The sequence below is a fragment of the Desmodus rotundus genome, chromosome 6 (genome assembly GCF_022682495.2).
Source record: "Desmodus rotundus isolate HL8 chromosome 6, HLdesRot8A.1, whole genome shotgun sequence".
In the NCBI taxonomy this organism is placed as follows: Eukaryota; Metazoa; Chordata; class Mammalia; order Chiroptera; family Phyllostomidae; genus Desmodus; species Desmodus rotundus.
The window spans coordinates 1,728,753-1,755,015 of record NC_071392.1 but is presented as its reverse complement, the minus strand read 5'-3'; the positions used below and the strand labels follow the sequence as shown (position 1 = coordinate 1,755,015).

The 26,263-nt window shown below is 57.9% G+C and overlaps 1 protein-coding gene across 11 annotated transcripts in view; it reads right to left on the bottom strand.

The window, feature by feature from the left end:
• The window catches only part of IKZF1 (IKAROS family zinc finger 1), an 82,487-nt gene that overhangs the window by 7,932 nt on the left and 48,292 nt on the right, over nucleotides 1–26,263 (bottom strand). For 7 of the 11 annotated variants that reach the window (XM_053926781.1, XM_053926780.1, XM_045197376.3 and 4 more), the window contains 5 exons: nucleotides 22,069–22,128; nucleotides 15,265–15,525; nucleotides 10,426–10,593; nucleotides 6,398–6,523; nucleotides 2,433–2,567 (listed from right to left, as the gene is read on the bottom strand). In XM_053926781.1, coding sequence (XP_053782756.1) covers nucleotides 2,433–2,567; nucleotides 6,398–6,523; nucleotides 10,426–10,593; nucleotides 15,265–15,525; nucleotides 22,069–22,128 — 750 coding nt within the window. The remainder of the gene's footprint in view (nucleotides 1–2,432; nucleotides 2,568–6,397; nucleotides 6,524–10,425; nucleotides 10,594–15,264; nucleotides 15,526–22,068; nucleotides 22,129–26,263) is intronic. The other 4 variants (XM_045197374.3, XM_024562973.3, XM_024562978.4 and 1 more) reach the window with 4 other exon arrangements.

The following is a 26,263-nucleotide window of genomic DNA, read 5'->3' as shown; positions in this document are numbered from 1 at the left end:
TCCTACACGCTCTTTCCAAGTTCACACAGAGGATGCACTTGGCATCCAGAAATTAAGGGGGAACTTAGGGACCCATCTCCTTGATTGTAGAGTAGACGCTGCGACAGGTCAGCAGTGGTTCACTGAACGCCCGTCACACTGATGAAGCCCTTTGGGGGCTGGGACAGCCCTTGTTTTAGACATATCGCCAGTCACCAGCCTCGGGGGGCCGGGGGGACACCAGGCAGGGTGCACAGCCACCTGAGAGCTGGCCCCCTGTGCAGCTTTGAGTGATCAAGCATCAAGGCTTTTCTTTCGAAACACAGAAGCTTCTGAATCTCAAGACCACACCTAAGGGGCGGGCGCATCGGGGTGGCCGCTGCAGAGTCTCACAGTGTCATTTGGGGAGAAGTCTTCCAAAGCTCACGCTGGCCACCCATGTTCCCCAACAAAGCCCTGGGCAGAGTCTTGTGTGGCCCCCAGCTCCCCGCGGTCACCTCACTGCCTCTCCCTGGTCGCCACCAGCCACTGTCCCTACTGCACAGGGAGTGGGCCCCGCGCCCTCCCCTGCCTTGGCCCAGAGAGACATGAGGCCCCATTGCCAGCAGCCTCCTCTGCACTGTAACTTGACCCCCACTCTGCACAGGAAGTTCAAGGTCTCCCCCAGGCAACCGAAAGCTCACACGCGTGGGCACCTCCCCCATGGTGTCTCCAGCCAGCGGTTTCCAGCAGTGTCTCTAACTTCCTCCCCCACCCCCCCTGCCCTCCACCTGCGGCAAACCTCTCTTTAAAACCTGATCAAAGGAAGCCTATTTTCAGTGCAAGGGAAGTCTAGGACCCAGGAACAGGGGCCTCTGCCTTGTGCCCCCTTCCTGTCTGTCCCGAGGGACGAGGGATGGCAGCACCCTCTGGGGCCCCCGCCTTGTGAACCGTGACCCCATCAGCCCCTCCTCTCTCCCGGCCCCCGTGCTCAGGCTGCCACACAGCGTCTGTACCCGGAAGTCCTTGGAAACTGGCAGACTGAGAATGGAACTCGATTTTTTCCAGAGCCTGGGTCACTTCTGCAAGAGGCACAGCAGTGACTCGTAGTTTCCATCACCCAGTTCTGTGCTGGCCTGCTGTCCCCTCTCTGCAGCCTCCCCCCCTACACCCTCCCCTCTGGGGCCACCCCGCCCCTCCTTTCCCCTTCCAACCGGGCAGTCCCCATCTGCCAGGACAGACCACTGTCCTGTGGGAACAAGCCTGTGCTCTGCTCTGCCTGGTGGGTGAGCTGGGTCTGTGCTGGCCCTGGCACCCCAGGCCACAGTCCCCTGGCTGGTGCACACTGTGACTTGGTTTTCATTGCTCCCCCGAGGGACGTAAGTTACCCAGATCATGCCTGCTCTTCTCTGTATCTCAACCCGTCTGAGAACCTGCTCCCCTCCTCCCACTACCAGCCCTGGGCCCAGCCTTGCTTGTCCATCCAGCTCATAGTCAGCCTCAGCAGCTTCTGTTGACCCTCCTTCCTGGAGACGGCTCTCCCCCATGGCCCCCTTCCCTCCAGGGGACCCTCCCCCATGGCCCTCTGTGTGTATCATCCCAGGGATGATAGTCAACCTGAACATTGACAGCTGCTGAATGTTCTTACATCCTTACTGCTACTTTGTGTCATAAAACGCTGTGAGAGAGTTCAAGAGTAAAACCAAGGCTGGGAGAGGTCCCACAGCTTCACCAAGGTGACAGCGTTAGTGCGTGGCCGTGATGGACGCCTAGCTGGGTCCCCGGCTAGGGCCACCTGCACTCTCGCGCCTGCCTCAGCCCTCCCTCTGCCCTTCAGAGTCCGGCGTAGATGATGGCCTTGGGTGTCCCTGTCTGTCACCTACACTGGACAGCAAGTTCCCGAAGAGGCTGTCTCCCTCCTCTGTTTACCTCTCCGAGCACCTGCCCCAGGTAGAGAGCCACCTGTGACAGTAACCAACCTGGCTGTGCCCCTCTTCCCTGGGCACTGCTCCTGGGCCATGTGCCGGGCAGTTCTGCCCATTAACCCTTCAAGGTCGCGCCCACGTCGGGGGCGGTGTGAGGGTCGGTGGAAAATGACTGTGTCCAGCTCAGGCAGGGGGCGCCTGGGCTGTGCGGGGAGCCCCTGGCTAGGCTGGGCTCACGCGTGTGACGCTGGGCACGCTGACCTGCCCGCACCGGTGCCCACGGAGTGTCCAGGGGCAGCCCCCCCGAGTGCCCGGCCACTGCAACATCATGTCTAGGACAAGCTACTGGCAGGAAATTTGCCACGTTTACGAGGCCTTTGGAAAGAATTTCAAGGTATTTGAGAAATGTTACCTTGCCTATTTTTGCTTTTTCTAAAAAAACGGGGTGCTTTTTCTTTCTCCTACCCTCAGGTAATCACCACCTGAGCCTAGACCCCCCCCCCCCCCCACCTAGGTGTTTTTAAGAGACAGCAAACGTTGAACTCTTACCAACAAATTTCTGAGGCATAGAGCTCTTACGTTTGGCGACGTTACTCGCGAGCCTGTCCAGCACGAGGGACCTCTCGGCTGCTGTCTTGCACAGGTCTTCTGCCATGTCGCTGTGATTAGCTTCTTCTTTAATGACTAAAGTCAAAGACATTCGGAGAGGCCAGTTTAGAAATGCTGACAGGGAGATGATCAGCAGCGTCCTGTGTTAATCTGACATTTCTGACACGCCTACAAAAGCCAGGCTCTCAGCAGAGATTATTTCTAATCTTCCCGGCAACCCTGCCAGGCAGACAGAGCCGCTGAAACCCACCTGCTAAAGATGCGTGCGGTCTGCACCTCAGCCCCCCGGGCCTGCGGGCCGAGCCTCATTACTGTCACCGAAAAGTGGACTGTGATTGATCGCGTCCCTCTGATGAGTGGTCTTCACTATTCACAGACGCCCAAATCCACTAACTCAGTCAATGCCCCCCAGCACCAGAGAGCTGTCAGAGCCAGAACTGATCTGAGGGTCCGACTCCCACCCCGGGCACAGGGAATCGAGAAGAAACACTCAAGACGCTGCAGCAAACGCCCGCCTTGCAGGGGCAGCGCCCAGAGCTCCGGCCCTGGGTGCACACACACCCTCAGGACAACCAAGGGTGCCTGCGGACTGCGGGGAAGGAGGGGCCGCGGGGGCAGCTGTGCACAGAGGGAGGCGTCCTAGCCCATCTTTGGTTTCCACAGGCTGTCACTTTCTTTCCATAACCGAAGGCGAAACTTTGTATCCTGCGCAGTCTCACCCAGTTTTACGGTTGGAGTTTTGGAAACAGAACCCTTCCATCTCCCTGAAATTTACCCCCGTGTATATGGAGTTGAAAATGTAAATTGACTGTCCTCTAAATAGATAACTGATTCTCCCAGCACGGTGCCTGAACAGTCCTCATAAATCCCGCTGCAGATGTATCTATCTCAGGGGCTTTGCGAAGTGTATCCATTTCTACCGCGGACCCGTCCAATCCGCCAGGAGGCCCCTGTTGCGGCTACACTTTAACACAGCACCAGGTGGTACTCTTCCTTCGAACAACTGCCAACCCCCCTTGATTTTCCTGGATATACTTTACGATACGTGGTTTCCAGATTCCACTAAGATGTCCCAAAGCCATCTGATGTGAAGCCACGCCTGGGTTTGGGGACATACACGGGCAGTGCCCAGCCCTCTGTCCCCGCCCGTCTGCCACGGTATCTTTCGTCCTCATCGGCTGTGGTAGCTTTCTCCCTCATGTCCTGTACATCACCTGCTAAGGTCATTTCTAATTATTTTCTGTCTCCAGTGCATCCTTGTAAATGCCACTTTGAAAAAACATATTTTAAATTGGTCGATATCACGGGTATATTCATTTTGAGCATCAGAAGTGTGTTCCTTACTAAATGGGCAAACACAACGCCTTGATTTCTATGAAGGATACACATAAAACCCATGAAGTTCAATGTCGCCGGCCACACTTGGACCTGTGGAGCGAACAGGCTTCCCTCGGCATCCGCCCTTCCCTGAAGAGCAGGGCACTGTGGCTCAGGCGGGGTTCCCTCTCTGCCAGTCTGCAGGCTCCTGTGAGCCCGACCCTCAGAGTTCCCAGTGAGGACAGGTGACCCCCAGCCCCCAGCCCCCAGCCCCCAGCCACTCTGTCCTTCACTGGATTTCCTGCTAAGGACTTGTGACACCATTTGCTCACCTAAGGCTCAAGTGAAGCTTGTGTGTTTTGTAGAGACATCAGGAAACTATTACAGATGACCAAAATTCTTTTTACTTAACGATACCATATTTAGGAAAATTAATCTCTTCTACATCCTGTAAGCTATGTTTTGTTTATACCTAATCCAAAAGAATGGCCCCCAGCTAAGGGGGATGGGGGCCCACCTGAGCACGGGGGGGGGGGGCTGGTGTCGGGGGTGTGGGAGGGACAGGAGAGCGCACAGCAAAGCCAAGCGACCAGGAGCCCCCACCGCAGCCCCCGCCTGCCCTCCCATCCCAGATGTCCTCCGGGTGGACTTGAATTCATGTGCCTCTGTGGTTTCTGAGTCCCCACAACCTGCGCCGACCGGGTGAGAAGCCCCACTGGGGGATCCCAGACAATGTGAGCACTGAAGGTCGTAATGAACACCTTAGGGCTGAACTGACTCTGAGCCCGCGGAACCATGAACATATGTGTTGCTGACACAGGACCTCCGTGACATTGCCAAGAGACAAGAGCTGAGTGTCGGGGATGGCACTCTGGTGGCTGGACCGTGGGTGCCCAGGTGAGTGTGTGCTGCACACCCCCCGCTCACACCCCTTCCTCCTCTCGTGCTTCTCCTGGCAGGTGCCCGATCAGGAGGTGACACCCCCATGTAAGAGGGGAGCTCGCGGCACACTGGGGAAAAGGCCCCGAGTGGGGAGCCAGCCCCAGGTCTCGGGAAATGCTGCCTGTGCGCGAGGGGAGCCTGCGGTGTGTGTGACTTCGCACTCCTTCCTTCAGTCACGGGGACGTGGGGAAAACCAGCGGACTCTCTGCGTGAGCCTCGTCTGCTTCGTCCATTGACCCCGGTGCGGAGTCCCAGGGAAACGCGTGCTGTTGTGTCTAATGGGGTTGGTGTCGCAGCTACTAAGCCCTTGGTAAGTGGTCGCTGAGTAGACAGATGGCTAAAGATGAATCCGCAGTACTTATGTCTGCGACCCTTTAACTTATTTTTTACAGAAAATATAATATCTGAGTGTTTATATTCTATTGTAAAGGAGCATAAACTGTCTTCTCATCCCTTTGTCTCCCACCTTGGGGTCTGGCCGCAAGTCGGTAACTGTTACGTGATCATTATTGCTTTTAATATCTGGTTTCCTTCTTCCACGGACCCCCGATGCCTTTCCACCCTGGAGATCCACCTCGGACCCCAAAGGAAGCTACACGATCATTTCATGGAATCTGCCCATTCTGTGGCAGACCTGGGACACAGTGCCAGGACCTCTGGTGCCTTGTCACAGGTGGCCTCTCCAGGCCAGGACGTGTGACGCCCCCCCACCCCCCATCTGACCACCTTCTCTCCTGCTTTCCTCCACCTCCAAGGACCCGCGTGCCCCCGAGCACTAGTGCCACTGAGCTGCACACGGAAAACTGGTCACAGACCCGAGTTTTACGGTTGTTTTACCATGACAAGAAGATACAATAATCAAATAAAATTTAAGTGTAAAAAGTATCTGTCCCCTATTGGATTTCCTTCATGAGACAGCCACTGATGTCGGAAGGCTGCACGAGGCTTCCTCAGTTCTCAGTCCTTAACTCAGCGGCTGCCCCTCGGTCTGGGATTGTTTTTCTGATGGTCGTGCTAAGTCAGTCATGTTTGCAGAGAGGCACCTGCAGTTGACCTACTCAGAAATTTCTTCTGCCTCAACAAGACAGGAAGGTGCCTTTTCTAGCACCGCCGCCCCCTGAGTAAACGCAGCTCCTGGGCCGGTATCTCCCCCATCTTTTACTTCAGATCGTCTAAGACGGGAGCCAAGTGTGCTCTCGAGAGGCAGCCCAGCGCAAAGCATGGAGCTCTCGAGGAAGGGGGGCCAGTCCCCGAGTCCGGGGACAGTGGCCTGCAGTCGACTGTCAGGGCTTGCTCTCCCCTTCCAGGCTGGTGCCCCCAGCCAGCACTGAACACAGCCTGGAAGCTCTTATCGGAAAAACTTCACAAAAATAGTGTTTTCAAACAAGATTTCACATCTTGTCTTGGTTACTGGGCATAAAGAAGCAATCAGTACTCCAGGTTAAAAAAAAAAATTACCAAAACCCAAAACAAACAAACAAGCAAAAATGTCAAGGGCTCCTAGTATCTCAGCAGAGGGAGGGTGCAAGGTCAAGCTCCCTCCGGTGCGATGAGGCGGGTGCTCCTGGGGGCGTGCATGTGGGGTCGGTGGGCCCGGGCGGGGGAGCCGGGGCGGGGTCTGGCCCCGGAGCTGCTGCGGCGCTTACCTGGGTACAGCGTGCCTGGCAGGCCCATGGTCTGCAAGTAGTTGTGGCAACGCTCTTTATGTTCCTCTAAAGAGCTTCGCTGTTTATAGCTTCGGCCACAGTATCCACACTTGTGAGGTTTACCAACTGCAGAAAACAGAATGGAGTTCGAGACCCCAATTAAATGCCGGCCGTGCGGGGAGGGGGTAGCACACAACACAGACATTACCGAAAAGCCAAAAGATGCGGTGCTCTGGAGAACTCAGAGCGCCGTGCGCCCGGTCGGAATCACTAACTGTGAAAACGGGAACGCCGAGGGGTTCCTTCACTGCCCTGAGACCTCCTGCGAGGCAGGTTCCACCTTAATTTGTCCCCTCTGCTGACCCCCGGCCTCTCTGGCTTCAATCGCTGATGTGTGTCCCGCAGGCGGAGGGCATGAACATCTGCGGTGTGGCAGTGCTGGGGGGTCACCTGGGCAGAGGCGGGAGGAAAGGCGTGTGCCCTCTGGAGAGCGTTCAGAGTCACCTGGCGGCGGCACTCTCACCCGCGTCTCCACCGGGGCCCGGGCCTCATGCAACCAAAGTCAGTTCCCTCCCAGGGTGCATGCTGGGTCATCCGAGTCTCTAAGACACCGGAAAGATAAATGTCTTCCATGAAATGAGCCTTTGCTTCCCCGAATGAACGCCTTTTCTAGAAGAGCCCCATCCAGTGGAACTTTCTGCGGCCCGTAGCAGCACGGTGTCTGGTGGCCCGTCTGTCACACAGCAGCCACTGGCCGCCTGGGGCTGTGGAGCATTCGCTGAGTGGTCACTGGGTTTCATTGATTCAGATTCAAGTCCAGACGCCAGGCGCGGCTGCTGGCTGCTGCGTGGAGCAGTCCGGTTCTAGATGGTGACCTTGGTTCTTCCTGCATCTTAGGGAGTGCTGCAGCAAAGGGAGGACGGGGCGGCGCGGCTGCCAGACTTCCACGCACAGCATTTTAGGGGCGAGGTGGGTAAGTATCTTCAGGTAGTTACATGAAGAATACAAATTTCCATTCTAAGACCAGAATCATCTCCCTTCTCAGAATGTTACGTTTTACATACTTGAAATTATTATATAGAAATCAATACCATCCAAATAGGAATATTGAGTGAAATGGTTTAACCAAAGCTTGTATTGATTAGATCTCTTCCTTAGGTGAAGAGAAGCTATCGTTTAAGAAGACTAAGACCAAAAAAAAAAAACCAACAAACCCCAAAATTTGAGTTCTGGAACATTTACCGTAATAAAGGAATAAAAGGATCTTTATTTGTAGAAGGTGTTGTATCCCTAACATCGGGGAAATAACATCAAAAACACATACGATGTTGCCTAAAATGGTGTGTTCTGTTGAGCGCTGCCTTTAAAAGTGAAAAGAATATAAATAACCGCCCAACATCCTTCCCTGAAAAAGCTGGAGTGTGAGCAGCTTCCTGTGCACACGGCTAGGTGTCTGCTCCTCTGAGCGTGCGGCTGGTGTCAACTCTGGGGCCCGAGAAATACGCCCACGGTGCCGACAGAAGCGCAGCCTGCCCTCCAGCATCGCCCGTGTTCTTCAGGGTGCAGGCCTCTGGCTCCGCTTGCTGCGTCATAAGAAAGCAGTACAGACGGGAGGGGCCCCTTCTCTGCCTGCCACCCGTCCCCCTACCCCGCCTCTCTTGCTATCAGCGCTGGATGATTCTAGCCACGTCACCACCGACGGCTTGGCCTTTGCAGCCTCCCCAGTCCGCCCCAGTAGCCGGGAGAGCTCCGAGCCACCCTGTGATTTGGGGGAACTGGAAGCGGCCCCGTCACAGCAGAATGGAAAGTGGCCGCGTTTGAGGTGGCAGCACAGGCTGCAGCCTTCGTCCCGTGGCACTGCGATCCTCTTGTAAAACCTGAGTCGGTTTCGCCAAGAGCTGCGTCTGTGGCACATTCAGGCATCAGAATCACCGGCGGCCTTGGGCCCGAGGCGGCTTTCCCCCGACAGGATGACCAGCTTGCTCATCGGTGGGCCGTGGATAGGAACAAACTGTCCAAGGCCTCCCAGCCTTACAGAGAATTCCCCAAGCACGAGCGGGACCAGGCCAGGTCCTGCAGGGAGCCAGCAGGCATGCGGCTGGAGCGAGCAGACACGCTGAGGTGGGCGGCCCTGACGTCACAGCAGGAAGGCGAAGACAGCACCTTTGTTTTAGGCTCTCAGGTTGACAAGCAGGGGAGGTTTCTGGGGCAAGTCCGCGTGCCCCAGGGACGGTGAGGCTGCTGCTCAGCTGAGGACCAGCTGTGCTTTCCGCCAGCCCCGTTCCCTGCTACTGTCACAGGCCCTGATGTCCACTTGACACCTTGGAAGTGACGTCTGCCAAGTCTCTCCGCCCCCAGCCCCTGCTGGGCACGGCATGCAGACCGCATAATCGTCACGTCTGAAGCCTACGTCCAGTTCCTTGCCCACCTTCACCTCTGCGTGGGACCACACATGCCTCTCATATCGACACGTGGAAATGCTTGAAAATGCTCACTATCACCTCGCCATCGTCCTGCTTTGGGGGAGCTCCTGGTCTCCCCACCACCTGCAGCAAGTACCCTGTCCCCGATGGGGGGTGGCAGCCTCGGCCTCACTGTCACCCACTCCGACCTGCCCGCTCCTCAAGAAGGAGGGACTCCTCAGCTCCGCCTGGCCCCTTCCTCAGGTGTGAAGACCCTGACCCAATCCTCACAGCTCACAACGAGGAGTATTTTGGGAGCCTCCTCCGTGCTGAGGACCAGGAAGGGGGTCAGGGCAGAGCAGCGATGGTCTGGCTGGACACTGGGACTCCACCCCCAGCCACCCCACGCCCTGGCTCCTTCAGGAGAACGGCAGTCCCCACATTTGCTAACATGTGCCCAGTGCCCCTTTCCGGGGTCACTTACAGAACCACGCATTCAGCTGGGATGTCTCTGAAGGACAACCTCGGAAACCCGCCTTTCAGCCTGGACTCAAGCCCTTTCCTACTGGAGTCTCTCCTGGTGCCTCCCATCCCAGAGACGGACAGTCCCCTCTCAGAGTTCTCGCCGCCCCCTCGGACACTGTCACAGCCCTGGGGAGACGAGACGCTGGTGCTTTGCTACTTTGCACTTGTCTCCTCTGCTGGAGAGTGGGGTCCCTGAGGTGCTCAGTACGTGGGTGACCAAGAAATGAACATAGCAAGTGACCTCTGACACCTGCCCCTTGCTACACTCACCACGTTTGGGAAGAACATGGCCCAAGCCCAGAGACCCCCACGCACACGGCACCTCCGCATGGGGGTGGCCGGTCCGAGGCCCCTTCCCGTCCCCAGCAACCTGGTCAGCGGAGTCCCCTGCCCAGGCTGGTTTGGATGGACAGCTCCGTGGGGGCGGGAGGGAGGGCCTGCCACGTCCCAGCCAGGGCCCCTGCGTAGCTGGGGCCCCCCGTGCAGGCCCCACGCCTTCTTGCTCCGGCCTGTGAGGTCATGCGGCCGCTGGATAGTGAAAAAGAGCAAGAAAGACTCCTGAGGAGGTGGACGGTCGGATCCAGTCAGGGCTGGGAGAGGGAGAACTCAGATTATTTAGGTGTGTCTAGCCAAATCTGAGAACTGGCCTCCCGAGGAGGTGGGCCCGGTTCCGGCTCCGGGGGGGAAGGAGTTGTACTGGGGCCCAGTCACGGGGGACAGCATGCCCCCAGTCACAGCATCCACGCTCTCGGGACGGGGGCCCTCGTCACCTCTGCAATGATAGCTCCTGCAATCCTCTGCACCACCCAGCCCTGTGCGTGGCTCAGCTCTCAGCCCAAAGACGTGGGTCTGGGGCTTTCTGCGTGTTCGCGTGAGGCCCGGCAGAAGCACAGCGGGGAAAGCCTTTCTGAAGACCACTCACCTGACCACATGGGATCGGGGGCCTCTTTGGAAAGCTCGGCTAAGGCAGGGCTTGGTGTGTGAGGTTCCTGCCCCCCGCACCCCGCTCCGGTTCACCGGCCAGTCAGGGACCCTGCTGCTGCCACCGTCCTCGGGCAGCCTCCCGGCCCCCACAGCCCTGCCTGCGCCCCGAGAACCTACCGGAGTGCGTCCGCAGGTGCCCCGTGAGGGCGTCGCGCCGGCGGCAGGCGTAGTTGCAGAGGTGGCACTTGAAGGGCTTCTCCCCCGAGTGCAGCTTGATGTGCCTGAGCAGGTTGCCTTTCTGCGTGAAGGAGGCCCCGCACTGGCTGCACTGGAACGGCCGCTCTCCTGCGGGGAGACAGAGCGTCGTGAGCCTGGGCAGTGGCCGGGGACCCAAGGGGCGCGCAGGCCACACGGCGCTTTCCCACGGGGCCGGCGACTTCCACCGGCGGCAGCTTTGATCGAACATGAGGCTTTCAGACGAAACCTGCCAGCTTCTTAACGCTTCACTGCCTGGGTCAATTTGATCTGAAAATCTAATTTTTTCCCCTAAATCAGAGCGGCACATCACAATGCAAATTCAAACTCATTTAAATAAAGTGACTGCAACATTTTGTGATGAAGAAGCCACTCTTCCTGATCAGCAGTTTTGGAATAAACCAATATCCAATTTTGCGTGTTGTGGCATTTGGTGGGGGTTTTAATGTGGCTTTTTTCAAAGGGTCTTTAAAATATGCCACTGAAGCAGCAAAATAAAAAGGAAACTCATTAAAAATGCATTTCAGGATCACAAGTTCATTTCAGCGTTACATTCTTATATTTAAATGAAAGGCAGTTCATTATAACAGTTATAATAACTTCTTTTCATTTACATCTCCCTGTATTTCCTTTTCAATTTCTTCTCCATTACCTGTCTGTCCCAACCCAGGCGAGTATGGAGGGAGACGGGCGGAGAGGGCGCGAGGGAGAGAGAAGGAGAGGCCGCGGGAAACGAGAAGTGAGGAAACTGGAGGAGACTCCATGTCGCCGTCCCGAGAGTCCCCGATCACCCTGCCTCCCTCACAAACCCGGGAACCTGGGGAGTCTGTCCATAGGAGACAGGTGACAGGTTCCCCACAGAGGGTCTAAGATGCAATTTGGCTGTTCCTAGGAGTTCTCCCCCAGGTAGTGCTGGGCGAGCTGCGGCCCAGCTGGCGTACCTCTCGACCCAGGGCCACGCAGGCCATGTGTGTGGGCAAGGTGCTCCGGAGCAGCCCCGGGGCTTGGGGCCTAGGTCAGTGACCATGCCGTGTACCGCTTGCTCTCTAGAGTGAGGCATTTGTCACGTTTGAGCAGCTGGGACGACTCTCACAAGCAAGCGCCTTATTTTGAGCAGAACTGCTCTACGGGACCACGGCCACTGTTGCTGAGACACCATAGGAATACGCTTCCTAGGAACGTTTTTTCTCTTAGGAAACCAGAACGTGTGAAAATGCGTATTCCACGATCTCCCCAGTGGCTTCACAGGACTTTGGCAAATGAGGCGACACTCATCAGGAGTGACTCAGTGGCAGCCCCTCCGGCCCTCTCAAAGCTGCACCTGGGTTGCGTCATCCTCGTCCCCTTTGCTCTTAAGGGGACGAGAGGGAGGCACCACTCTGGACACGGGAGCTTAGGCACCACGGCACTCAGATGCAGGCCCATCCGAGGGGCCCAACACGAACCAGGCCGTGCAGCTGCCTGCCTGGGCCTCCACACCGCCTGGACTCGGCCAGACCGACGACGGGCGAGTGTCCCGCCGGCAGGAGCCGATGGTCGTCTGACTGGAGCTGAACCTCCACTCCCCAGTCCAGCTGCTGGCCAGACAGCCCCTAGGAGCACCCACCAGAGGGACCGTTTCATCGTCTACCAGAAGCCCCTCTGGGTCCTGCCCTCACACGCGTGCACGAGGGGTGCGTCAGACCCTACGGAGGGGAAAGGGCCCTGCGTGCGCAGACACCCCAGCTCTTATGCTGCCTGGGGGACGCCCAGGCTGGGGGTCCTGGAAAGACAGCCAGTTGGGAGGCCTCATGCCACGCAATGCTGTGGTAGGGATGCGGACCTGCCTGCAACACGTGTGTGTGTGGACGACCCAAAGCTAGAGCCCCGCCCCACGGATGAGGTGCAGGGGCTCCTGGGGTCTGCAGACAGGACCCTGCGGGTGAGCCGGGGTCTCGCAGGGACAGCAAGGGCAGGCTGCGGGAGCTGTACCCCGCTTCTGCAGAACAGGACAGGAAGGGGAGAAGGCAAGGCAGCCGTTTCTTTAAGAGTGAAATCTGGCTCCCAGGTTCCAGGTACCCCACTGTGCCTGGGACCCCCCTCCAGCCGGCAGCTTTCCCGGGAGTCTCCTTGTCCCCGGTGGGCAGCCTAGGCAGGCATGAACATGCAATGCAGGCGCGGGCCTCAGGCAGAGAGCTCCCTGAAGGGGCCACTCAGGGAGCTGGACTCACGGTCCCGTCCCTCCCCAGGGGTCAGCGGGGAAGGGGCCAGGCCCTGGAGCCGGCGACAGGGCACAGACCACATGTCCAGGAGCCCTGCTGTCAGCCAAGGTCTGTCACTCGCTCTCCCGCAGGCCTGGCTCATTGCCACTAAGTAAAGTCAGGTTTCTCCGAGGTTGTAGTTCCTTTCATTTAACTGGGATGAGGACTTTAATATCCTTCATTCCAAATCTAGTTTTCAGTCCCAGCGGCTCTGTGAGAATGTTTGAGCTTTTCATCATTTAACTGGGTAGGAAAGAGTCCCTCGGCTGCCCCTGTTGCAAATTGCTGCGGGTCCGTCAGAGGGAGGAGAATTTAAGAAAGATGCCGGGCCTGAGTGGGGCCTGCTGGCTGAGCCTCGAGCTGCACATGAGGGAAGTGAGGTGCAGGTTTCAAAAGCCCTTTCTACGGGGCACCAAGCTCCGCACCCAGGCAAGGGGGCTGGCCCCGGGGGAGAGAGCCCATGGGAGCGGCAGTCTGGGAAAGCGACCTGGGGCACGCGACTTGCTCGTCAGGGGGAGGCAGGGGCAGGTCCTGGCTGCTGGGGCGACGGGAGTGACTTTGGTTGTACCTAGGCTCCCAGAGGAAGGGCCCCCTGAAATGTCACATTCACTGTCCGCTCCTCAACTGCCATCTGCAGATGCTCAGGGTCCCTGCCCAGCACCCAGGCACTCTCTGGGGCGAACCAGACTCTGCCTTTTCTCGGGACCCCCTGTGGGTCTCCCACGGTCTTCCCGCTGGGGAAGCGCCGCTCCAGCAAGGGTTAAACTTGCAGGGCTCAGGGCAGGACCGGTGATGCCTTTTCCAGCATCTTCTGCTCGGGTCCGGAGAACGTGAAGACTTTCCCGCACAGCTATGCAGTCACACCCACTTTGCCCATGTGACCCCACAGCTGCTCTACCCTGCACTGCTACCCGTGGGGACTGGTGGGCAGCAAGCGGCCGTGCGCTCTGCATGTCTGCACCTGGCAGGCTTCTTCATTACAGGCACTTACTCTGCCATCGGGGCAGGTGCCGTTCTGGTGTGGTGGCCCAGCGTGCCGGGATTTGATTCGTCCATCAGATATTTATCTGAGAGACTTTTCACTGTATGATCAGGAAGGTAATTCAGCCGTGAGGGCTGCGGCTCCCTCAGGAGAGCACGGAGCCGGCCACCGCGCGTTCTGCTGAGTGCCTCTTCGGCTGAGACCCGCCTTCACTGGGCTTTGCCCCTCGCAGCCCGCGGGCATCTCACTTGCTGCTGAGCTGGGGGGTCTGCCTCACTGGATAATTTCAGGAGTGAGCGATGCATCAGGAAAAGCAGTTTGCTCCATTTTAGAAAACAAGATTCTACAGAAAGGGAATGCTTATTGAAAAGAAACACACTTTCCGTTTTTTTCCCAGAGGTGCGACAAGTGGAAGTGATCCTGTTAGAAACTGCCCCGATTCAAACAGAAACATCGCAATGCCAGGACAACCTGCCTTTCCTGACACCCCGGCTTTGCTGCCCATGAATGTTCTGAGTTCCGGCTTCCTTCCTGGTGTCCCTGAATTTGCTGCACTCGCTCGAGGCCTCCTCCCTGCCTCCCGGGGATCCCGTGGGAATCTGCTAAGTCTCTACAGTTTGGTTTCCCACTGTGTGACTGTCCCTCCTCCCTCGGATGGTGCTGGCCTCAGCATGACTATCAATGGCACTTCTAGGCCACAGGGACTCAGGGCTTCTACGTGTTACGTCCGAATGTTCAGTGACCGCTGCAGCGGGTGAACGCACGGTCTTGCTCACCTTTATGGCGGGAGAATAACGTTTCTGTTCAGTTCAGAACACAGGGGGTGCGCACAGTTGTACGTAAATGCACCCCCTTAACACTGTTCTCTGAAGACTCTCCAGGGCCGTGAGAGGTGACCAGGCAGTTCTGGGGAAAATATGCACCTGGCCGATCCCCAGACCTCGTGCTGGGCGCATGGAGGGCAGAACGGGGCCTCTCCCTCCCCTGCCCCCCATGCGAGTGTGGGCACAGCAATCGGGCACTGGACTCCCCTCATCCCTCCAGTTTTGGACACGGGATACCACACTCTTATCCTTCTAATGCCTCCGACAGACAGGGGTTTAAGTATTGAAGTCTTCACCGATTTTGAATTTACAAACTCATGACTCCGATCTTGCCCACGGCGCCTGAAACCTGACTGGGGCTCTTTCCCAAAGAGGCGTTTTGCTGGTGTTTCGACATTCGCTAATGCTTCCGAGGGCCCAGCCCTTCTCATCCGAATGCACACGGGTTCACAGACTCAGGTTTCTCAGTGGACAACGTGAGGCGTGCGTTTTGCTGGGTTCATTTTTTCATTTGGTTTTGAACCATGTGCCCCGGGCACCCTAACTGCACCCACCACCCTGGCTTAGAGGGAACGACTCCTGCCACCCCCCACCCCCCGCCCCCCAGCACTCGCATCTGAGGCTGTTAAGTGCTCTGCTCATTGCTCCAGGGTCCAGGGCCGACCGGTCCCGCCAGAAGCCCCCCGCGGCCGCCTGCCCCTCCGCCAGGCCTTACCCGTGTGGCTCCTCTTGTGGACCATGAGCACATTGGGGCCGATGCACACGATCCCACAGACATCACACTTCAGTTTGCCGTTAGGCAGTCGGATGCCTCCAGCTCCTGACACAGCTCTGCCGCCCTGGCCGCTGTGGGAGCCGTCCGCGTCCTCGCCCGCGGCACCGCGCACGCGCAAGTCCTGGGCACAAGCTTCCCCATTCACCTCACAGGCACGCTCATTCTCGTCGTCACTCTGAGTCTCTACTTTAACATTACCGGCTGAAAGACACAACACAGCGGCCACTCAGTGTCATCGCAGCAAACAGGGCACAGCAGCACAGCCCGCGGCGGCCCGGGCACCCCCACAGAGGTTCTCCGCTGCACGGCAGCCCCAGCCCCTGAGGGCCTGTGGCAGGAGACCACCTGCCTGACCCTCCGCAGGCCCCGCCGGCAGGGTCCCCGACGTCTCCTGGGGAGCTGGGCCCTCGCTCTGAGCAGGTTCGGGCCCCTGCTCCGCAGTGACAGCCTCGGGCACCCTGCGGTCCCTGGAGGCGGATCCTGCACCCCCTCCCCCAGGTGAGCCCCTCACACCAGGAGGTGAGTGCGGACCACACCCCCAGCTCCCCCGGGGCTGTGGCCTTGTCTGGCGGAGTCCCTCCGGAGTGGTTATCGAGCGTGAGAAACCGCTGTCCCTCCCCTGTGTCACAGAGTGGTAAACGTTGGGACCAAGCCCGGCAAACGCAGGCATAGACTCCTGACCACAGCCTCCCAGAAGGCTTTGCTGTTTCTCGGGTATATGGCCATTCCCACCCCCTCTATTTCACGAGGGTCACGGGAGCTGGGTTGCTGACACACGGCCCTGAGCTCAGCTTTGCTCTGGGGGCTCCGTGGGGGTGGCTGTGAGTTTGGGGGACTGGGACTAGCTTTTCAAAGGCAAAGCCACGTGCGTGGGGGGGGAGGGGCTGGTGCCGAGGAGCACGGTCACCACTGTCTGCCCCGAGCTCTCCTTCCCTTTACGTCACAGTCAGGGTAAAGGTTAAGGTCTCCGTCATTCACGTATTTTTCTCAGTAAAGGAAACATGAGGCGTTTTGTTTGTGTGAGACTCCGCCTGGTGGTGCGTGCAGGAGCCCAGCCCCTCCCCCCTCCCGACGCTGCCCTGGGGACCATCGCCGGCCTCGGTCGCTACACATGGGCCAGAGCAGGCAGGGAAACCACGGTGGTGACGTGTACCCAGGCTCCAATGGGTGTTTGGAGTCGGTGGGTCTCCAGGTACGATCCCTTGACCAGTGGCACCTGCGTCCCCTGAGAACTGGTTAGAACTGTGAGTTGTGGGGTCCACCCCAGATGCCCCGAGCCAGCGTGTCTGGGTGGGGCTCACTGCTCCACCTTGTCACAAGCCCCACAGGGGACTCAGGGGTATGCTCAACCGCTGTCTTAATCAACTTAGTTCACGGTGCTTCAGGCTCCTGGTACTCCACGCGCCCCTCTGGGCGGGAGGTCTGGAGCCCAGGCTGTGGTGCTGAGGCTCCTGCTGGGGACTCTGGGCCTCGGTCCCTGTCGGCTCTGGGAGCTCAGGGGAACCGCGTGCCCTCTCTGTGCCTTCTGTAGGCGGTCACTGCTCTGACCTAGCGGCATTGTGAGGCTCTGATGGGTGAGCGGATGAGAAATGAGCTCAGCGCAGGGACTGGCCAAGGGGAAGCACGCCCCCAACACAGTTGTCACGTGGAGGGGGCCCTGCCTCACCTGACAATGTGAAGGCACTTGCCCCGCACCAGGCTCACAGCACGGTGGCTGCTGCTCCATCCTGACCGCAACCCCGTGAGGGAGGTGCTGTTGTTACCCTGCTTTACGGGGGAGGGGGTGTGCAGGCGCAGAGGGGGCGAATAATGCGTGTGAGGTCACGCGGCCACACCAGGGGAGCCGCAGGCAGCCTGGCCCCAGCACCCACATTCCCAACCGCTGTCCTGCCAAGGTTTTCCCATCAGCTCTTTGAAGAGGGGACATACAGACCAATAAGCAAAGGGAACAGATTAGCAGGGACATGGGCTACAGCGAATGGGCCACATGGACTTCGAGACCCCAGAGGTGAGGGTTTGCGCTTCCCGTTAGAGCCCGCATTCCACAGGAGCCTCTGCAGGCAGATGCACCGGGAGGACCCTGCGTCCCCACCTCCTGCTGACCTCACGCAGCTGCCACCAGCTCAGCGAGGTACGAGACGAGACAGGCAGGAAGGCGGTGTGCCAGAGAGGCGCGGGCGCTTTGTCACCGCTGCACAGGGACCGATGGGGTCCCTGTCCTCCGGTGCCTGCCACATACCTTTCCAGAAGGAAGCAAATTCTCGCCCCCACCCCCGGGGCCTCCCTGCCCGCCAGTGTCTGCCCCGGGAGCACAACCTTACAGCTCAGAGACCTGCGAGCTTCTGAACTGGGAACTACGTCCAATCACCTTGCGGTTTGCGAAAGGAGGCCAGAGCACGTGCAGCAAATGAGCGGGTGTGGCCTGTCCCCCAAAGCGGAGCTGACACCCCAGCTGCAGTGCGGGGTGGGGGCCAAGGGCCCCGGGCAGGAGACCAAGGCCCATGGACGGACAGAGGGGGAGCACCCCTCTCATGTCCGCTCGGCCCTGTTTCATGCCTTTAGAGGCTCCCACGGAAAGCGCTGACTCTCGCTTCCCAAAGGCGCCTGTCAGCAGAGGGCTTGTAGCACCGGCCAGAAAGGCCCACTTGTTCTGGGTCCTTAAGAACGACAGCTGTGTCTGTGACCCCGCGGTGTGCCCGGGGCTGTGTTGTCGGTGACAATGTGAGGCCTAGAAGGGCAGGGGGTGATGCTTGGGTTTCTGACACCAGGAGTGTGCGCTCCCAGAGGGAGGCTGCTGAGGAGCAGGTGACACTGTGTCTGGGTGGGGGACAAGGACAGCATGAAGGAAAGCAAGCCTGCATGTCACCTTCCGACCACAGAGGGCCTCCAGCCAGGAGGTTAGCGGCTCACGAAGGAGGGACTTTCTTGTGACGATGCCATGGGGCCCGGTGTCTGAGACAGAGCCCAGGTGAGCAGCAGGGTTAGCAGGCGTGAGGACTTGCTACCGACCACCCCGAGAGCATCGGGGCCCGCCAGGTACTGTTTTTAGCGAGGTCTTTCCAAGCCAGAGGAGGCAAAGCCTGAGGAACAGAATTCAGGACCGTGTCCTGTTCCAGGTTCCTGGAAAGATGCAGGCAAACCCCTGATCACTGTGGCGAAGAGAAGGGGCCATAGAGGAGGGGCCTGGACGGAGGGCAAACCCCACATGCATTTCCAGCAGGAGCCTGAGTGTGTGAGAGCCGCCAGCTGCTCGTGCTCTAGGGACCAATTCCTGGCCTTTTTACACCAGGAACAGGCTGTGGGGGCCCAGAGAAGGAGAGGCTGGCTGCTGAGACCGGGGGAGTCGGTGACAGCAAAGTGGGCCCCACCGTCCACCGGGAGCATCACACTCAAGTGCAGGCGGACGCCCCTGAAACGGGGAAGGCCTCCTCTCATGTGGACGGGTGCGGACCACTGCTGGCTGCCAGAGGACGCTTTCTGCCCACTGAGGGGGCAGCTGGGGAAACCGCCTCCCGCCCGGCCGGGAGGGGGACACAGGAAGCATGCTTGTTATTTTTGCAGATGATGGAAATCAGGACCTGAAGCTACCTTAGTAAGAGGCCGTTGCAGGCCAGATCTCTAACAGACAGCCAGGCAAGGTCCACTTAAGTTCAAATACATATTTTAAACACAATCTTGGGATGGGCGCGTCTTGGCTTCCCTTATGTAAGTCTGAGAAAGGGGTTTGGGGTCCTAGCTGATGGCGAACTCGATTAGCGGTATGGCCGGGAGCAAAGAAAATCCAGTCCCGGGGCCCCGTGCCAGGCAGGCTGTCTGCCTCCTTTACAAGGGCAAGCGCAGCCTGCAGCGGGCAGAGGGCAGTCAGTGGGGACAGAAGCCAGTTCCTACGGGGCGCTGTGCTTCGGCCCACCCCACTGACGCCGTCTGTCTGGAAGGCTGACCAGAGCTCACACTGACCCGCCAGGCTTCGCTCCAAATTCCTCAACCAGCACCTCTGCGCCATTTCCTCGGACCCGGAAATGCTTGGCCCTGCCGTGGGTTGTGTGAAATGTGAGACTCCCCCTGAACACAGGGGTTATGCTTTACGGGTGTTTGTGACCCCATTCCCCACCTCGTAGTCACATGTCAGTCAACACACGTCGGCCCCCGAGAGGCGCCGCGCTGGGCCCATTAATACGAAGCACCAGCCGGGACCTGCTCTACCTTCACCCCAACCCCAGCCCGGCCCGGGGCCCAGTTCCGTCACTGAGCAAGCAGGGCTCCCCTTGAGAGAGGATGTCTTCAACCCTGAATCAATACCTGCTTTCCTTCCCAGAGGCTATCTGAAGTTAAGAAAGGCTAAAATCTTTGCGTTACTATCTGTCTAGGTTGTTAGCAACACAGCAGCACTAAGAGCGACCCTGGGCCCCTGAGTGGGAGGGGACTTCAGCGTGGACATAAGTCACTGTAACGGGTCAACGGGGCCAAGGCCAGACTGGTCTGCTGCCCAGGGTCAGAAACTGTCCCCAACAGTCAAAGAATCTTCATGCAGTGCCCACCCCCCCCAGAAATGGGTTATGCTCCCTCTTCCTGTTCTCTTCCCTGTGAGCACGTGGCTTTATATTGGTTGGCCAGGTGAACGGTTGGTATTCAGACCACAATTTTCTATGGAGAAACGATTCTGAAATTGTCACTATAATGGGAGTTTAGGCCACGGGAGCTTGAAATGCCCGCTATTTTAAATGAGAAAATGGAAGACAGAAGTACTCCTGCAGCCGCGGTGACTAGCCAGTGAAAATCAAATGGAATGAAAATATTTATGGTTTGTCTGGAGGGAGGGCAATTACGTGAAAATGCAGGCTGAGGAGGGACGTAGGTGAGTTCACTCTGCCTCTGAAAGAGGGTTACCAATTTTAAAAACATTCTGAAGGCTAATAAAGCCAGGCATGAGAACCAACACCATTTTAAATGTAGTTTCTTCCCCCTTTTTCTCGTGGAGATGAGGGACGAGGAATATTTTAATTCGTATGCAATGTTTTAGGCCTTTAAGTGGAATGTAGGGAGAGAGGAAAGAGGAAGCATATGAAAACAAGTCACAAGCATGTTTACATGTTCCCAGGGAACTAGGGACACACACTGGGACAGAGGAGGGACAGAGGGACAGACAGGTCACGTTTTTAATTTTTTAAGAAGAAAAAGAAGGGGGGGGTGAGGGCAATTCTGCAGCATGACCACTAGGTGGCGATGTTGGCCCAGAACAGTTTGGTTGCTGTTTGGTGGGGAGCCGCCCCAGGCAATAAACCGCTTGCCCGTGACCTTCACAGTTTGGGTCCATGGGGGAGGGGAGGAAGAGAGAGAACCACGGATACCTGTGAGCCCAGTTCTTTAAGTCAACAGACAGGCCGTGCACAGACACGTGTGGCATCTGCCTCCCGGAAGCTCCAGCGCCACCCCTTCTAGCCCCAGGCAGACGTTTCTTATGCACCGACGTCTTCAGCAAAGCGCCTGCTCCACCAGGCACCCTGCTGGAGCCTCCCCGCCCCCAGACACCAGGAGACACGTCTGAGGCGGGATCGCCTTACCCCGAAGTGCATCCGACTCCCTGACGTGTCCGAGGTGTGACGTTCATCTCCAAAGCAACGCCAGCCCTCTGTCCTAGTGCTTCAGATAGTCGTGGAAGCACACACATGCACACGTGTACACACACATAGACACTTACATACATACCCCACAGGCACGAAGAGCGAGCTAGCGCTTAAAGGGTGGATCAAAGGAACCTCAGGAAGCGAAGGGTCTCTCTGACCTTACAGTAGGAAAGGCAGCCGACGTAGACTGTGAGCAGAGGGCCTAACCCGGGTTGCTGCGATAAACCCTGCAGACACCAAAGAGCTGTGGGTGGCCAGGGTGTCAGAAACCCGTCTTCACCGGTTCCCTGGCAGCTTCTGGATCAGAGCCTTTATTACACTCGTTACAGTATTAACAGGCACGCCCTCATTCCCGATGTTGCAAATCGAGGGGACTTACTAACGCAGGCTCTGAAGGCCTAAGTCCTCAGAGGGCAACCGGCTTGTATCGTTTTGAGTATTCAGCTACCTGCACGCACATTTTCAAAAAAGCACCCTTCCATTCCTTAAAATGCACCTTCAAGGATGTGGCTCAAAGATATGCACCATCTACCATCTCTCCACACCTAAAAAAGAAAGATGAAGCGAACACCTGCTTCGGGTGTCACAGCTCGGCTCAGGAGTGGCCGCCAGCCCCGGGCCCCGAGGGGGCCCCTCAGCTCTCGAGGCCCCGCGCCTTCTCTCAGTTCTGAAATTAACGGCGGCTTTCTCCCGCCCTGCGGGGCTGGGAACAAGGTCTGGAGAACAGGCCGGGTCATTTCACAGGGACGGCACATCTGCCCGTTTCACCATCTTTTCAATAAAAAGGAGAAAACCACACGTTCATAACAAAACTTTCGGCGGCGCGAGTGCAGCAACGATTCCCTCAGTCCTGTGACATCTGCTCTTACTGTCACTCCGCTGCCACCACAGAGGGAAGCTCCCTGGTGCTTCTGACATCGAAGGGGCACGTGTGTACTTTACGGTGTGAGTGACGCTCCTGGTGGCGGTCATTTAACACAGAGAAGGGTCGGCACGGACGCACCTCACTTTGTCCGGCATGCGGGAAGGAGGCGGGAAACATGCGTGAGGCTCACACAGGACGCTGGGTATGGCATGCACACACACATTTCCGCTCTTTAGAAGCGAAGAGTATACTTACGAGAGAAAGAATTGGGAATTACTGCATGAAAATCCCTAAAGCCGTCAGCCCCATATGAAACTGCAATGAAGAAGCACAGAGAGAGAAAGCTGGGTTGTGATACCGTGTGAGGGATGCAGAAGGCAGCGCTTTAAAAAAAAGCAAGCGTTGTTGCTCAAAGCCATTATTTAGCTCTCAGACCGGGAAAAGGCAACAGCGGTCCCTCAGAGATGGGGCCACCGTTCCCCGAGCTCAGGACATGACGTCGCAGGGCCTTTGGGATCAGCCTCTGGTGTGTGACATCCCGGGGTTTCTGCCCTGCACCATCCGGGACGGGGAGAACCCTGACCTGCACAGACAGGTGTGGAGTGCGCCCCTCCGCTGGGGTCTGAGGGGAGACCCCATGCCTCCACCGAGGCAGGCTGTTCCCTAGCGGGCTGCCCCCAGGGCACATGTTCTTCCCTCCGAATTTTCTCAGAAAACACTCACAGAAAAGTAGAAAACATTTGCACAACACAGAGTGGGGAGAAGTTAGTGTATTCCCCTGTCCACGAAGAGCTACCCCATTTTGGTGGGTCTTCCTTGTCAGCAGCCCCCCACTAAATGTTTTCACCACTCACATCGGCAAGGTCCTGTGCTGTTTTATGGGTCAGAGCTTCCCGGGAGGGGGCTGTGTCTTAAGACTGAGTAGCCGCCCACATGCACACACATGCACACACGCATTCTCTCCAGAGTGCCACCCCGGTGGCCGCCGTCACGTGCACAGGGACGGACTCCTGAATCAGCAGAGCCGGCTGCGCTGTGCAGCAGGAAGCAGACGTCGCTTAAACCCACGTTTCCCAAGTGCATCTGGCACCAGGCCCTCCCTGTTCCCCCCATGAAAAATGCATTAAAACATTGGGATCCTGGGAAAAACCAATTTGGAAGTCACGTCCAAAGCTGCTGCTTGAACCAACCAGCTCACACATTTCCTAGCAAACGCTGGCCTCCCTCTCCTTGTCCTGCTCCTGCTCACCCAGGTCTGACAAAGGGAGTCACTGCCCGGTCAAACAGCCGTGGGCAGCTGGCCTGCCCGGCACGTGCAGGCTCGATGGTCCACAGAGGGTCACGGTGTGAGGCTGACCGCCAGTGGCCTCTGCCCCCGGCCATCTTCGCTGAGCTCTGACCCTTTATATGAACTTTCTGAACCTCAAGCTTTCTGCAGCCTGGAGACATGGCTGCCTCAGGTAATCGGGGAAAGGCAAGGATGTCTTCAGATACGTACTACCTTTTAAAACGGGGACATTCCGACTGATACGTGATGTGACAGAAAACTCCCTGCAAGGATAGCTGCACGGCTCCCAGACACACAACAGAGAAGGGGCCTCACTGTGCTGGGAGGTTGGAAGCCAGTTTCTAACACAGGCCGCCCGCCCAGAGGCCCTTGCTGGCATGTGATGCTGAGCACAGCAGTCGGGAGTTCACATTCACTGTGAGCGAGCTGGGGCTGAGACCTGATACAATGTGTCTATCTCCTTCCCGCCGTTAGACACTGTAGCCTAGACCGGCCTTGGGCCGTCCCAGGGTAAGCCTGGAAACATGCGATTCTGTCGAACCTTCCAGACCACCCACGACCATTTAACATAACTGACGCCGAGCACTTTGCTCGACATTACATGTTAACTGTTCAAGAGGATCATTCGTTTTCTAGTGTAATTCCAACTAACTTGAAAGTTTTGCCCTTAATATGTAGTTCCCTGAAAATTACCAAAATCTAGGAAACAAAACACAGCTGTCACTCCGGAGCCCATCTGCTCCCCCAGAAAGCCGGGCCCACGGAACGTGCTCTAGCTGCGCACAGCACGCACGCTCCGCACAGCAGCTCCCGAGTTCCCAGGGATGAGCAGGCACTGTCTCGGCGGGCTCACGCGACAGGTGGTCTGGCCCTGTCCTGTCTGACCATCCTGTCCCCTGGTTGGCCCAGCGCCTGTGGAAGGCAGTCCCTGGGAGCTTTGCAAATGCCCGGTACGTACAAAGCCCTTTTCCTAGGCTGCCTGTCATCTTCACCCGGGTCCTAGGAGACAGGGACTGTCACCTCTTCTCAGGGAGGAGCCTGGGCTCCACGGCAGCTCTCGAATTGGTCCACTTGGGGTTGGCGCATAAATACGCAAATCTGGACCCATGTGTAATGAACACATTCCGGTCGGTATTCCAAACACGCGTTCTCCCATGCGGGGAGGGCCTCTGGAAGCTGCGTTTTCTCTCTCCACGCCGGGAAGTGTGCAAGTCCCTGCGCAGCACACACGTGTGTGCACACACACTCACATGCAGTGAGTGCACACATCGTGGTGCATTCACCCTCAGAGCCACCCCCACTGCAGGCCCCACGCAACCCCCCCGGCCTGTCCCAGCAGCCAACGCGTGGCGGTGGGAAGGGCCAACTCCAGGGCTGGCTCTCGGCCTCGCCTTTCCGTCTCCGGCAGACCCCACCCCCAGTTTCAGGACGCTGTTTAATAAAGGTGCAGAGAGTAAAAGACCCAACATCTCATTTGCTAGATTTCATGCAATATGCCCCTTTTCTGAAGAGTGAACTGAGTTCCCTCGGGAGGAATTTCCACTCCCTAAAAGGTCCCTAGCTTTTCCACATGGACGCTGCCGATACCTCGGATTCCGAGTCCTGTCCAGACTGCCCAACCAAAGAACACTCTGGAAGAAAGACTGTCCATCACCCACCCTGTGAGTCTGCCTTCAGTTGTGCATTTAAATGCCTGCAGCTGCCACCTCAGGGCCACATGGAAACAAACCTGAGGCTTTCAGGTGATTGGAAATCACCTGGCCACTTTCTGGCAGTAAACATGTTTCAATGCGTATTTGGGAGAATTTGAAAATGTGCCGCGCCTGCCTTTTATACATATTCTTTAAATTGCATTAGCCTTCCAGGATGGTCAGACCACTTGCCTGTAATTAACTCACGTGAGCAGGGCTGGCAGTGACCTTTGCATGTCACGGCCATCTGTCACTGTGCGGGAGCAAGGGAGCCCGATTGCAGCGGGGGAGAAAGGTGGAGGGGAGGGCCAGGGGCCCCGCATCCTGGAACCCTCCCACCCTGGTGTGTTTCTGGAGCGGCTAGGTGTTCTCACATTGTCTCCTCAGCAAGGGCCCTGGATCTGACCTGGGGAGGGGATGGGCCAGCAGGTCCTGACCGCTCCCTCCAGGGGCTCCATGCTTCTCGACCGATGGAAGAGGAAGCTGCAATACAGGCAAGGTGTGGTCAGACACAGAGCCCGGGGCTGTCCCATGAGCGTAGCCCAAACAGACTCACTGCTGAGCTGCTCCTCCGCACACCAGGCCCCTGGTCTGCAGCCACGATGCCTTGGCCAGCCAGGATCCTGCCTGGCCCCACAGAATGCCACATGCGAAGTATTTACGGAAGGCAGGGAGTGACATGCTGGGGCCTCCTGGCCAGGACTTCCTTCACTTGGCCTCAGTGCCGCTAAGCTGTCCGGCCTCCCGCCCACGTCACAGACGAGCACCCCAAATCCAAACGGGGTCCCTCCTCCTGTCCCCACACGTGCCGATGGCGCGCCCCTCGGGTCCACGCGTTCTGACCCATTCTGGTCTCAGCTCCGCACCGGCCTCCATGGCCAATTTCTCTTGTGCTTTCAAGGCATCTCTGTGACTGTTGTCTACTCACAGCACACCCCAGCATGTCCCCAAGCTGCCGCCCCACCCAGCAAGGCCCCTCCCGCAGTGCCACTGCCCACCGCCCAGCATGGGGCAAGCAGTCGGCACTTGGGCCCCGGGCTGCGCCCACCGTCCTGAGATCATCGCCTTCAAGACAGCCCTTATGGGGCCACATGTGCTCCCAAAGTCCCCACAGGCTGCACTGTGGCAAGGAGACTCAACCCCAAGTCCTTCCCAGGCCCTCCAGGCCAGTCCCAGTGACCACGGCTCTCTCAGCAGGCGCTGCCCCTCATGAATCAAAGGGGGGACCCTGGGAAGAGAGGCCAAGAACCCAAACAGTCCCACACACCGTGTCTGTGAGCACCCCGCAGCTTCCACTCGGGAGTGCGCCCCATGATTCCTGCACGTGGCCTCCGCCACAGGACAATGCGTGCTCCAGGTCCCTGCCCAGGGCAGCGAGTCCCCTCCTCCAGCTGGGTCTCCGCCTGCTCAGCTCACCATGCCCGCCCCCCTCCGCAGGACTGCGCACTCCTCGGGCCGGCCATCTCTGTCC